General features: G+C 29.1%; 1 protein-coding gene across 5 annotated transcripts; it reads left to right on the top strand.

Annotated features, from left to right (window-relative positions):
- Positions 1 to 7: 7 nt before the first annotated feature.
- On the top strand, positions 8 to 12615 carry LOC126844659 (battenin). 5 transcript variants are annotated; one of them, XM_050583008.1, is made up of 10 exons: positions 4517 to 4769; positions 7194 to 7244; positions 8642 to 8867; positions 9952 to 10094; positions 10746 to 10904; positions 11007 to 11153; positions 11231 to 11426; positions 11496 to 11645; positions 11877 to 12017; positions 12122 to 12615. In XM_050583008.1, exons 3-10 carry the CDS (start codon positions 8709 to 8711, stop codon positions 12242 to 12244), a joined length of 1218 nt encoding a protein of 405 aa, XP_050438965.1. In that variant the 5' UTR covers positions 4517 to 4769; positions 7194 to 7244; positions 8642 to 8708; the 3' UTR covers positions 12245 to 12615. The 5 variants fall into 5 exon arrangements, with proteins under 5 accessions (XP_050438962.1, XP_050438965.1, XP_050438966.1 ...); XM_050583005.1 differs by lacking the exons at positions 4517 to 4769; positions 7194 to 7244 and adding an exon at positions 8 to 162; XM_050583009.1 differs by lacking the exon at positions 7194 to 7244.
- Positions 12616 to 13601: the final 986 nt, after the last annotated feature.

Below are 13601 nucleotides of genomic sequence, written 5' to 3'. Positions count from 1 at the left end.
TTATCATTATAGATTCGTCATCATTCCGAAACTCTTTCATTGATCTTTGTTTTACACTTTTTAAAGGTGTTGATCTTAAGTTTACAATAAACGGTTACTTACTAATAAATGGTATAGTAAATAAAAAATACAACTACAATGGTACTTCTAGAGAAAAACAAAGTGAGTAGTTTTATTATGTTTTAGCCATAATGGGTATATTTTACACGTATTATTATGATGCTATTATTATGATATTATTGAGTTTATCAAATATTTACCAACGATAATTCATTAAAATAATTCTTCATTTTCAATATTGTTCTTTTGTAACTAACTAATTCTAAACATTTTGAAAAAAAACCACATTAGTTTAAAAATAATATGAAATCGATACCTAATCTAGCGATATATAAAAAAATGTCTTAACAATATAAATGAAACAAATCATGAACATTTTGTTATACTAACTACCATCATACTTCATAGTGGCAAGATTAATATAGCGCATAGTTATAAAAACAATTTTTATTTTTGAATACATTATAACATTTAGAGGTAGAAAAATTACACAATTTCAATTTAAACACATAACCAAAAAAAGGGAAAATGTGACAATTGAAAAAAAAGGTATTGTGTACAGTTGATTATTAATGCTCAAAATAATATTATGCTTATTATCAAAAACACTGTTATCAATAATATTAAATGTAATTTTCAATAAATTAGATGTTTTTGAAAGTTTAGTCACTAATGGCTAATGCCTAGTTTACTTGTGACGAGCGCTTGGCCAAGAAACTCGTTTTGCTGCTCGGCCGAGCGAATAGAAACTGTTTCTATTCCCTAGCTGAGTACTGCACCTTGTGTTGTTTAGATGGTCAAGTACTCGGTCAAGACCACTGTATCGGCCGAGCGCTTGTCACATGTAAACTAGGCATTAGATTATTAAAAATAATTAAATTAATTTTGCAATACAATATTATTGTTATTTTGATTAAAACATTATATAAATATTAGGATACTGCCTGTGTCTACCTTAAGTTTAATATTAATTAATATTAAATGATGTAACTTAGTCTGCATTTTAAGACAAAACTAACAGTAATAATTAATCATAACTTCTTTCTAATAATTAAATAAAAAGCAAAAAAAGTTTGTGAGAATAATGAGATAATGTTAGGTTTTAACATCATTGATTAGCGTGTTTTAAATTCATCAGATTAATTATTAAATTACAAATTATAGTAAGGTTTGAATTAGATTATGTTGTTAATATATTTGTTCTTTGCTAGTTTTTAGAGGAACTCAACATATTGTTTAACACTGCTCAGTCTTCAGGATGTGTGCGTATAACAATGAAATTGCGTAAGCAGATTACTGAAAGTTCTTTATATTATTATATTCATTTATTATGAGTAACAGTTTCTGAGTTGGTTTGATTAAAATGAATTGACATTTATGTTACTTTAGAACTGTTGAATAAAACATCAAATAAACCAAAGAAAAAAATCGAAGTGCCAGAAGAACCAGAAAAATTTTGTCTTATCAGGGCTACTTATAAAAACAAAAAATTAAGTACTAGAGTAAGTCATAGTAGTTGATTTGATGTAATATTTCTAAAAAACTCAACATTTTCGTTTTGCTATTTTGTTTTTTCAATTAATCTAATGTCTGTGTAGGTTTCGTCAAGTGAAGTGAATTCATTCCAAGAAGAGTATTGTGCATTATTGAGGAACTCATTAAGTAATTTGAAAAAGACAAAAAAGATAAAGAAAAAAGTCATGTCTTAACTTGATCTCAATATTGCATTATATGGAGTTATAATTTCCAAAAGTTCTTACAATTTGTATTATACCAGCTGCGTTGTACGCTGTATAATGTATTTTGAATAAAGTAAGGGTTAAACAATTATTATTTCTCTTAATTTGTTCACCTTAATTTTTCTCATCGTTTTTTGTAAATAAAACCTTAAAAAAAAGAAACATATTCTTTGCTTTTATATTTAAATATTTCCACCTTAAATTGTGTGAATTAAAATATTTATATACAATATTATGTATTTTGTGTAGCTAAAATTTCAATTGGCTTTATTTTTATTGAGAACTTTTGAGAAACTAACCTGGACAATTTTTTATTATAGTTTGGAATCTTTGATCATCAATTTGTTTAAATATTACATTAATGTGTAATTTTTCTTAAATTTTTGTTTTTTTTATTGGTTAAATAACTGGCTATAATTAACAATGATATATTTGTATGAACTATTTATCATATTGTTGTCAAACCTTGGTTGTTTTTTATTTTTTGCAAATAATACTTAACTCTTTAACGTCAAAACTTAAATAAAATAATCATATTATATTTACATAAAAAACAATTTTATTGATTTTACTTTTTAAACGTTTTAATTAAAATTGGTAATTTACAAAGTGTAATTTAGTTATCTTATATTCAATGTAAATAGTAAACAATTTATGAATGTGCATAATATAAATCCTAAGAAAAAAATTTTTAATAAAGCTTGGATAAGCATTTAACACACCATTTTGGTAAGATTTATCTTGTTTCTTTTAATTACATTAATTATTATTATGGCACTTAAGGTAGACACTGGATAGATGTAAGCATTGTTAAAAAAGATATAATTTATTAATTTAAAATATTTTTTAAGTTTTTTTTTATACATTAGGATGTAGACACCGTGCAGTTGCCAGAGAGTGCTACAGTTTTCAAATGAATGGTTTTATTTAATTTTTGTGTATTGAACAGTATATATATATATATATATATATATATATATATAAAAAAAATGACACAATATTACAACACACAATATAAACTTAAAAATATGTTATTTTACTTTTTAAATGTGTTCTTATGGAAACAAAAAGTTGCGCTATTTTCTACTGTAGCGCTTAATGCTCTTTACACGGTGTCTTTAGTTAAAAGAATATAATTAGATAATCAATATTTTCAAACCTATTATCAATATTAATTAGTATGATACAAGCCACCATTAAAATGTTTATAATCGTGGTAAAAGCTCATAAGGAAATATTTGATTACCATTGATTTTAATATATACTAATATTATAACTATGGAAACATAATGAAATAAATAACAATTAATTAATAGACCACTAATAACATGTAACTTGTTGCTAATGTTCAATGTGACCAAAGCTTTAGATTAATAACAAAAAATCACTACCTACCAGAATTCCCATAAAGCTAAAAAAATTTTAATTCTAAAAATGGTTGTAAAATATTCTACAATATTATTAAACATTTTCACTTGAATAACTTGAAAGTGATGTTTTTTTGAAGTGCTTATTATAATGCAACTAATTAATTTAAACTGAATAGATTAGGTGATTTAAATGTAATTTTGTTATGTATTTTAATTAAATATTATTATTTAAAAGATGATGCAATATTAGATATATATGTAATCTATCACTAGAGATGGGAACTATACAATACATTTGTATTTGAATAATTAAGAAAATAATGCGTTTAGTTCAAGAATTTTGTATTAAATTAATGAGTAATTATTTGTAATGGTAATTAATTTAATTTCATTATGAAAAAAAAACACAAGGCTTATTCATCATTTGAATAATTTTGCACAGCTGTATTTATAGTCGATCACTGAACTAATTGTTAAAATATTTGAATAGGTATAGTATTGCATAAATATAGTAGTATGATCATCAGACACTGTCAATAAAACATTTATTAGACACGTTAGTGTTAAGTTTATGGTCCTATATTTTGTTTTTCGTTCCCCACAAATTGCATTTGATTTTTCATATTATATTGTACCCGAATTACTATACTCGTAGTTCAATTTAATTTTACCCGTGTAGAACGGAAGAAAACTATCACTCGACCATAGTTTACTACACTATTATAATTTGATAGTTAGTACCTACCTAATTAAACGCATTTTATTTATAGTAGTTGTATATTTGTATATTATTAGGCGTTTTATTTAAAAATTTTTAACTTGAGTACTCAGCACTATATTATTATATTATAATATATTATTATTGTAATAATGTTTAATGCTTAATAAGTGGCTTAAATAACGTTTTTTTGTGAAAATCCGGATTTGCGGATTCCTATCAATAATTTATATTCAGTACCTCTACTTGAAACACCGAATACTAGTGCAATATTGTGCTTTGTAAATTAAAAAAAAACATGCATTGCAAAAGAAAAAAGAGGTAAACAAAGTATTTACGACGGAAATTGTTTACAATGATTTTTCTATATTTTCATTTATCACTAAATACAAATTGGAGTTTAGCACATATAACTTTTTTAGGCTCTAAACTGAAACCCAAATTGGTGTATTGTTGTAACTGCGTTCGTTTATTCAGCGTAAACGACAACAATTTTGTGTTTTACAGTTTACTTTCATTATATTTACGCAGCTGTTGTTTGTTTATTATCAAACGCATTTTGACAAAATAATACAATTCCAAAACTTTATATTATTTTTCAAAGGTAAAACGTTTAAACTGAATACGGTTGAGAGCTAAATAATGTGTATTTAAAGTTTTAAATATTTCTAATCGAAATACTGATAAATGGCGATAATTAAAAATACAACGTTTATTATCTAGTAGAATTTTTAAAAAAGTAATTTAATAGACAGAGCAAATAGAGTTAATTTAATTTTGAGTACCGGTCTCCAAGTAAATAATAACCTCAGGTTAGATTAGCGGATTAGCCGAGTGTTTGAATGCGCAGCCAACAATCAGTTTGCTGTTCATGTAAAACAGGTAAATCGTGCGGTTATTCTGGTATTTTTGAATATTATTCAGGGGTTCGGAACTAATTCCGGAACATGTTCCTTCATAACTCCCTGTTGTAATCGTTCCGGAACAAATACCCGGAACTCGTTCCTCAAGATATTCGTACCGGAGCAAATACCCGGAACTCGTTCCTAAAGATATTCGTTCCGGAACTCGTTCCTCCAGATATTCGTTCCGGAACAAATACCCGGAGCTCGTTCCTTGAGATATTCGTTCCGGAGCAAATACTCGGAACTCGTTCCTCGAAATATTCGGTCCGAAACAAATACCCGGAACTCGTTCCTTTGATATTTGTTCCGGAACAAATAAAATGTAATTGTTCCTTGTCATTATTAATAATTTACTAATGGAGCAAAATGTATTTGTTCTACGTATTATGTTGTTTCGTTCGAGTTTATTGAAGGTGCACATTTTTTTTGTTACTTTAGCCTTTGTGTGTGGTATTTTACAAACAATAGACACATTAGTCTACACACGAGTTCCGGGTATTTGCTCCGGAACGAATATCTTGAGGAACGAGTTCCGGGTATTTGTTCCGGAACATAAAAGAGAAATGAGTCAAATAGGAACGAATTCCGAACCCCTGATATTATTTATCAATTTTTAAGTAGCTTATTTTTAAAACGAATTTTTTTATAGTGTATGTTTTTTTTGTATATAAAGTGCATTTAAAAAATAAAACTTATTATGAAATAATCATTTTTTCGCGTAACTTAATTTTAATGGTCGCTGTTAAAAGTTAATTGTTTGGGTTCAAATCACTCTACCGGCTTTTAAGTACATGTACCACAAATATCTGTAAGTAAACTAAAGTATACCAAGCTGATCACGATGCTGTTAGTTGTACCAATGGTTAGTATTAATAATAATGTATTAATAATACAGTAAAATTATTATTGTAAGTTACCCAAAGATCAACGGTAACCCCCAAAGATATGCTTATACCAAGTTTCTCAAACGGGACTCCCGTATAGAAAAAAACTGAAACCCTACCAGAATCAATTAGGATTCCCAATTAGGTATTTTAGTTAAGAGATCTCACGTTATTCCTAGATCTCGTACAGGGGTTCTTGTCCTTACTACATAGAGAGTAAAAACATTACAAATAAGTAACCCGATGTAGGTAAACCGAATTTCATTAAAAAAATTAAGTGTTTTTGTACCTGAGCCAATTAAATTTGAATAGTTTTCAACATTAAAGTGTAATTTATTTACATAAAAAAAAAACAACAAAAAAATCTGTTTCCAGTATAATCTATTATTATTATGATCTAAAGCATTCAAAAACTAGATACTTTTCTACCACTTTTAGGGGAAATTTAGTTCACAAGATACTAAGGATCTGTAAAAGCTATTCAGAGGACGTCATACCCCCATTTATTAAGGAGTTAGGTATATGCAATTTTTTGCATAAATCTTAATTTAAAGGTAAAACTGTGATGTGTAATTATTAGTTCAGTAATTTGGACTCTTTTTTTGTTAGTTAATTTATTTTTTGGGCTATCATTATTAATTGCTCAAAAATGCACTTAGGAAGCCAAATTTATGTAATTATATTTTTTTTAGTATTTAGAGTAAATACTTATTGAATATAAAAAGTATTACTGGAAATGTGTTTGTAAATGCCACATGGAATGACACTAGGTAAGAACTTATGGGAAACATTGTGAAAAACGCTTATTCTTCAAAAGCTGTTAAATGTGGTTTTTTGGTTTAACAAAATATGGTCGGTACATAGTATGTTTTTACATTTTTTTTTAATTTAGTGAATAAAATTAATGTTGTTGCAAGAAAATGTTATTAGTACATGACTTAACTGATACATTAAGCATTCGGTGGTATATCCTCGGCATGTGTTTTTAATATATCTTATTAATTCACTATAATGTTATGTAAACACGTTTACAAGTGGATTAACGGTATTAAGTGATTGTTTTTTTGGTAAATACCTATTAAATATTATTCGAAAAAACCAACACTTTATCTGTTTAGAAGATTAAACCAGTTTACCGGACATATTTTAATATGCAATAACAAAATGTCTATGTCCAATGGCGATTAGTTTTTACGACGATAATTGTAAAAAAATATAGCTTGCATAAAATCTATCACTACTATTCGAGTGCTAAGTCAGATTAACTGACAGGTCATAGCCGGGAACGTTATTGTAAATAATTCAAGTGCTTAAACTATAAAGTCTTTGCAGTAATAAATCAATAATACGTTTGCAATCACTAACGTTCGGTAAGAGCCGAAAATATCTACACTCGATTTCGGTTAGCCGAATTATATTTTAACGTTCGACAGTATTTTAGAGAGTAACATTTAATTATCTCTAGTGTTCTTGTTACCATAATGTTGTGTTAATATAGTTCTCAATTGTTGGTACAGTGATGTTGGTGGCTGTATGAGTTGCGGAGTCATATGTCGATGTACTCACAGGTGTGTATTTATCATAAGTATGAGAAGTACGGGTTGGTTTCTGCATCTTATATTGTTGCCGTCATGGCCTTTTGAGAAAATAGAATATAATACACATAAAAATCATCGTAGTCTTTGATTTACGTAATATATATTTTAATTAGTTACCTTTAATTGATAAGTTTAATCATGTTGTTACTACGAAAACAATATAAGTTTTAATAAATACAAATATGACTTATTAATAGTAAAAAAACACCTATCCTAGTGTTGAGGTCACTTAAAACGTCATTTTATGTAAACCTATAAACCAAACATACCTACAGCACAAAAAAAATCTATTGTTTATAGTAAACCATTATACCAACAAATAATTGAAATACATTTTCACGATATTTTTAAAATAATAAATCTTTTATACTTACAATAATAATATAGTTAGAGCTGTCTATACTGCTAGTTGAGAACTGTGTATTCGATTCAGTGCCATTGCTAATTGATATTACACAATTTCATCTCAAGTTGCTTATCAGTATTTAAATATTCATAAGTTACAGTGACAATATGAGTTATACTTAGTTCGGTATTTATGGTATTCGTACGATATATTTTATTACATTTAAACTCGTTTACCTAGTATTGGTATTGAGACAATTTTGTATAAGACTGTGTCAAGGATTATGAGACTTTGAAATTATAAGCAAACGGTAGTTAATCGTCAAATATATATTGTATACACTATACAGTATTCTTTTGAACTCATTGACAATAACCTTGTTTTTTAGATCATATTTTTACACATAATAATATGTCACGCGGCTCATTATTTCACAATTATTTAAATATTTGTTGTTGAGATTTACAAAAAACTTAAGCCACTTATGGTTAGATATATGTAATAAAATAGTATTAAAAACCATTAACCATAAAAATTATATACTCTCCGCGTGACAGTCTGCCGTGAGCGCTGAAAATGACAACATTGTTGCCGAAATACGTTGTATACGCGGAGAATATATAATTTGTATGGTTAAGGGTTCTTTTTAATATTATTTTATTGAGATTTATTTATTTCAAAACTTTTGTTTTTTTTAATAATAAAATATAAGATTATACTGTGTCATAAAGTTTACAAAAAAAAAAAAAAATTGGTACCTATGGAATTTTTTTATGGCATGTCAAATCTATGTTGTGTAAATATCTGTGTAATGTACATCCGCATCTTATATTTTACTAAAATCCTCCAATGTATTAATATTGATTTTGTAAGTATATCATAGCCAACATGAAAGCGGTTTTTTGTACGAATTAGTATTTAGTATTGTAGCCGCGTCAGGTTCTATAGGTTATTGGCATTTTTTTTTTTTTACAACCGTTGTATAATATGTCGCCTTATATAATTGTATTGTTTTTGATAGTTTTAGACGGACCGTCCTCCAGTTTGTATAGGTGACAATATCAATTAATTGTGGTCGGTAAGTCACCATGAGCGACATCGATGAAACGGACAAAAGTACAAGAAAACAGCGTTTGTACACGTTGCTGGCGTTTTTCTTGCTCGGCCTTTGCAACAACTTCGGTTATGTTGTCATGTTGAGCAGTGCACACGATATACTCAAAAACTTGTCTCCGCCTAACAATCAAGTAGGTGAAATTTGTGGTTTTTTAACTACATGTAAATTTACATCTAATAATTATTTACAAGTGTTTTTATTGAGAATATAAGCGAGCGCGAGAAATGGCTAGTTGGAAGATCAATGATAAATGATCGAACACTTGTATTCTGGCTTGATATTATATTCACAATAAAAATCAAATAACCGCATTCAGTCTTTATTCGCTTATGCATTTATTGACATAAACAATAGAGTTACATTGCCTCGATCGTGTAGTCAGTTAGCTATACAAAATTTATAGGATCATTCCATGTATAATCAACATTTATCTCACCTTTGTTCAAGTCTTTTATCATGTGTGTAAAGTAAATAATGATATTCGAACGGCATAATGCCAAAAAACTATCAATTTTAATGTTAAACATTAAATTTAAAAATCGAGCAATTAACTAATATTTGCTAAGTTGACATCAAGGAGACGGTAATAATGTCCATATCATTATTATATATTAGTTTCACTTACCTACTATTTTTTAAAAAACTTTTGTAGTCTGCAACTCTCAAAGTGTTTAAATGACCATCTTGAAATTTTGCACACCTTTACTATACTTATAGTAAACCAATATGTGATATTTTTAATAACTATTGGTGATGGTGGTTTTTGGTACAAAAGGTCAAAGTTCCAAGTTCGCAAAATTCAAAGTAGTAATCTATTTTTAATGAAGTAAAAACCCTTAAAATTATTCCGTTTAAAACTAGACGTCTTAACAAAACAGATCGTGTAAACTAGATCTTCCTAAGTTATTTCGAATGAAATTTTACACTTCTTAAGTACTGTCCTGTCGTTTTATCTACGCCAGGCTTTCATGCTTATGGATTTAATTTAAATACCAGTAGTATGTGTGTTGAATACTAATATCATTATCGATTATTTACTTTATATATACGATAAATGAAAATAGGCACAAGGCGTATTGTTAATTAAAAATGGAATGACCGTATAAATAAATTCTAAGAGAGTAAAATTACTATTTTTTTTAGAACTAAAAAACATACTAAAGTTATTGAAATTGTATTTTAAAGTAAAATGTAACATGATAATTGTATTATAGACAGGCAATTCAACGATCCATAATCAATCAGACGAACATGCCCGGGATTGTAATCATCTGTCGACCGGTGTCATACTTTTAGCCGACATTCTACCAGGTCTCATGGTGAAGATGATCTCACCGTTTATACCTTTATACATCAAGTAAGTATTTGGTTAATTTATGAATTAATAATTATTACTTGGTTGTAAGTCATACAATCAGGATTCAGGTAAACAAACATTTGATAGCTACAACTCGCAGAGCTTTACAGACCATGATTGTTGACCATAGACCATAAATGTTATGTTAATCGCTACGGATTTCATAATCAGAAATCATTGATCACTGTATAGAGAATAATCTAGTGATGTATGGTTTTACTGACATCAATAAATTGGAGCTTTTTTTTTTACATATAGCTGGTTTTTAAATTCAATTTATCATAAAGGTGGTTTTGAAACATTAAAATTAAAGATACAAGAATAGTATAATATGTAACATTATTTATAAAATATGATAGTATTATTTATAAGAATTGTATTATTCTTATAAATAATTGTTTCACTGTCAAAAAACATATGTTTTTAACATAATATGTTATGGCTGTATTTGAAATAATTTTGGTCCGATGAGCAATAATTATGTAACACCAAACACAATTTTCTTGGTTTGATTTTACAGTTTTACACACTATGAAATACAGCGTGGCCACTTTGAATAAATAAAAACCCATTTTTAAAAAAAAAATTGTCTATAATTGCTAGTATAGGAATCACATGTTATAATAAACGGTCTTTATTACTACGATTTAGCCGGAGAATATGCGTTTGCCTGGGTTTGACCGTCGCCAGTTTCTTGACCGTGGCTAGAGCGAAAACCGAATTTGTAGCTACCATTGGCGTGGCGTTGACATCCTTGGCTTCCGGTCTCGGCGAACCAACGCTGTTGGCTTACATGAGCTATTTCGACCGGTAAGAATAGCTGTTGTTAATGTTCGGATTGTGGGCAAGAGATGGTGTTGCCTTTTCTCCAGATCTCACCAACGCTAAATTAAATTGTTTGATTGTTGTTAGAAATGCCATAACCACATGGTCGTCGGGAACAGGAGCGGCTGGAATTTTAGGAGCGTTGACTTACGTTGGATTGACCGGAATCCTACAATTGACTCCTTCCACTACTATGTACCTGATGCTCGTGGTACCTTTTGTTATGGCGTTCTCGTGAGTGTTTGGCTTTTTTTGTTTTTTTTTTTTACATTCGATCGCATGTATCATCAGTAAAACGTTTACATTTTTAGATTTTGGGTGTTGCTCGTCCACCCTGACTTGGACGCGGTGCATACGATTACCGACAGTGCTGATAGTTTGTCCGATAGTACACGAAAGACCGCCGACACGTTCGCCGGCAAATTGTCTTATCTGCCTTCGTTGATTAAGTTTATGCTGCCGTTGGGCATGGTCTATTTTTTCGAGTACCTAATAAACCAAGGATTAGTGAGTAATATATTGTCCATGTCAAATGGATTTCTGTGTCTAATATTTAATCGACTGCGTTCGTTTCAGTTTGAATTGGTGTACTTTAGAAATATCTGGTTAACGCATGCCGAGCAGTACAGATGGTATCAAGTGCTGTATCAAGTAGGAGTGTTCGTGTCTAGGTCCACCGTCAGCCTGTTCCCGATTGAAAAACTTTGGATACTAGCTATATTGCAGGTAAACTATTACGGTCAATAAAGTAGTGATTTTTTTCCAGCTACCTATATGGGCCGGTTAAAACTTCCTCCCCCTCCCTTTTAAAACTGAAATGACGCCATTGGGTACTCCTTAAGTACGATTTCACATATTTCAATTTCCTTGCTGTTGTTGTTAAATATTGTAAATACCTAATAGATTAACATATATAATATTAAAATTACATATCTAATTTTTGTTCTTTTTTTACAGGGAATTAACTTAATATATTTTTTAACGCAAACTGTCTACTCGTTCACGCCAAATATATTTATAGTGTTTGTTATTATTGCGTATGAGGGTTTACTGGGAGGATCAGGTTACGTCAATACATATCACAACATAGTTAAAAAGGTATAATAAATGAATTTATAATATACTGTCGTTGATATTAACAAGGTTCTAATATAATATAGTAAAAATAACCGCTAAAACAATGTGCACTTGATGTTAAATAGGTTCCAAAAGAACGTCGGGAATTCGCTATGTCCATGACTTCACTGGCCGATTGCCTTGGTATTACTATGGCCGGATTCGTCGCTATTCCAGTGCACAATGCGATTTGTCAATTGCCTGTTTGACCTTTTTGAAGTCACTCCAAGTCTCGCACTTAATGCAAAGTTTACATTATTTATTTTCAAATGTAATTTAATTCGGTCTTCACTTCAAACTATTGATTATATCTTCACTGACGCTAAGCTGATTATTTAGGAATCAACAATATTGTATATTAACACGAGAGAACTCGCCGTTCAACTTGGGACAAGCGTGTTTTTTTATTATATTTATGAATATTCGGCAACATGTTTTTTTCTCACATTTTGTGTAAAATAAACAATTATTTGACCATAATGACTAGGTTGAATCTATTTTTTACTCAATTATGATAATTATAAAAGCGTTGTTAAAACATTGAACCATTGTAAAATAAATGAAAATATTATTTGTATAATTTAACTTGTTGACCGAATCTAACAATAAGAAGTTCCTCTGTAATGTCAAATAGATTATACAGACGTGCTGTCTCGACTTGAGGAGCAGTACCACTCTCCAATACGAGTTGCGCTACATATTGGAATTTTAAATACATCTCCTTAGGGTTTTATTTAACGATTTTTAAACATTAAATTTTATACACCGTGGTAAGTATTGAAATAAAATTTGATTTTGACTCACAAATATTATTTCTACAAAAAAAAAAAAACTCAGAAAACATCGCACAAACCATACAGCTAACATATATACATTTTCAAATTTATTTTTACAAAACTAAAGTTTCTGTCAGTACAAAGAAACGAAAATTTAGAAGAAAATATTTTACATTGAAAATCGTAAATGTCAAACTATACTTATTCTAACAAGAATGTGAGCACAGCCGACACTATATGTGTTGCCTAAATTTCAGGTTTCTATACGCCATATACATTTCTGTTTAAATCTATTGTACGTTAGTGAATAATTTTAAAAGTGTTGTTACTTTTTATGTTGGCAACTACGAAAAAAAAAATTATTAGTACGGATAGGCGAACGGACGGCAATACAGTTAACACATAATATGTATTCTTTTTCTTTTTACAACACGAGTACTAAAGTTTCTATCATCTGTACAAACAAACGAAAATTTGGGAGAAAATATTTCATTGTTATTTATTTTGTACGTGGTAGAGAGTGTTAGTCGTTTCGGGTTTTTCAAAATAACAAGAGTAATATATCTCTAGGCAAGTTTTATCCAAAACAATACTTAGTATATTTCAATAATCGCAGTAAAAAATTAAAATCATGAAAGTTGAACATCTATATTTTTTATCGGGTTACACTCTCGTCATGTTATTAGATTCGATAACAACAAATCCCGTCGGTCCGATGAACGAGCTTCTAACCCTTCCTGGATGGGTCGCGTTAAATGAAGATAATCACTTGGAGATCAAAGAGCGATGG

This window comes from Adelges cooleyi, unplaced genomic scaffold (genome assembly GCF_023614345.1).
Source record: "Adelges cooleyi isolate 19-005CV unplaced genomic scaffold, UGA_ACOO_1.1 ACOO_flye_CR_arks_rails_tigmint_CR_PRNA_651, whole genome shotgun sequence".
Lineage (NCBI taxonomy): Eukaryota > Metazoa > Arthropoda > Insecta > Hemiptera > Adelgidae > Adelges > Adelges cooleyi.
This window is presented reverse-complemented; position numbering and strand designations above follow the sequence as displayed.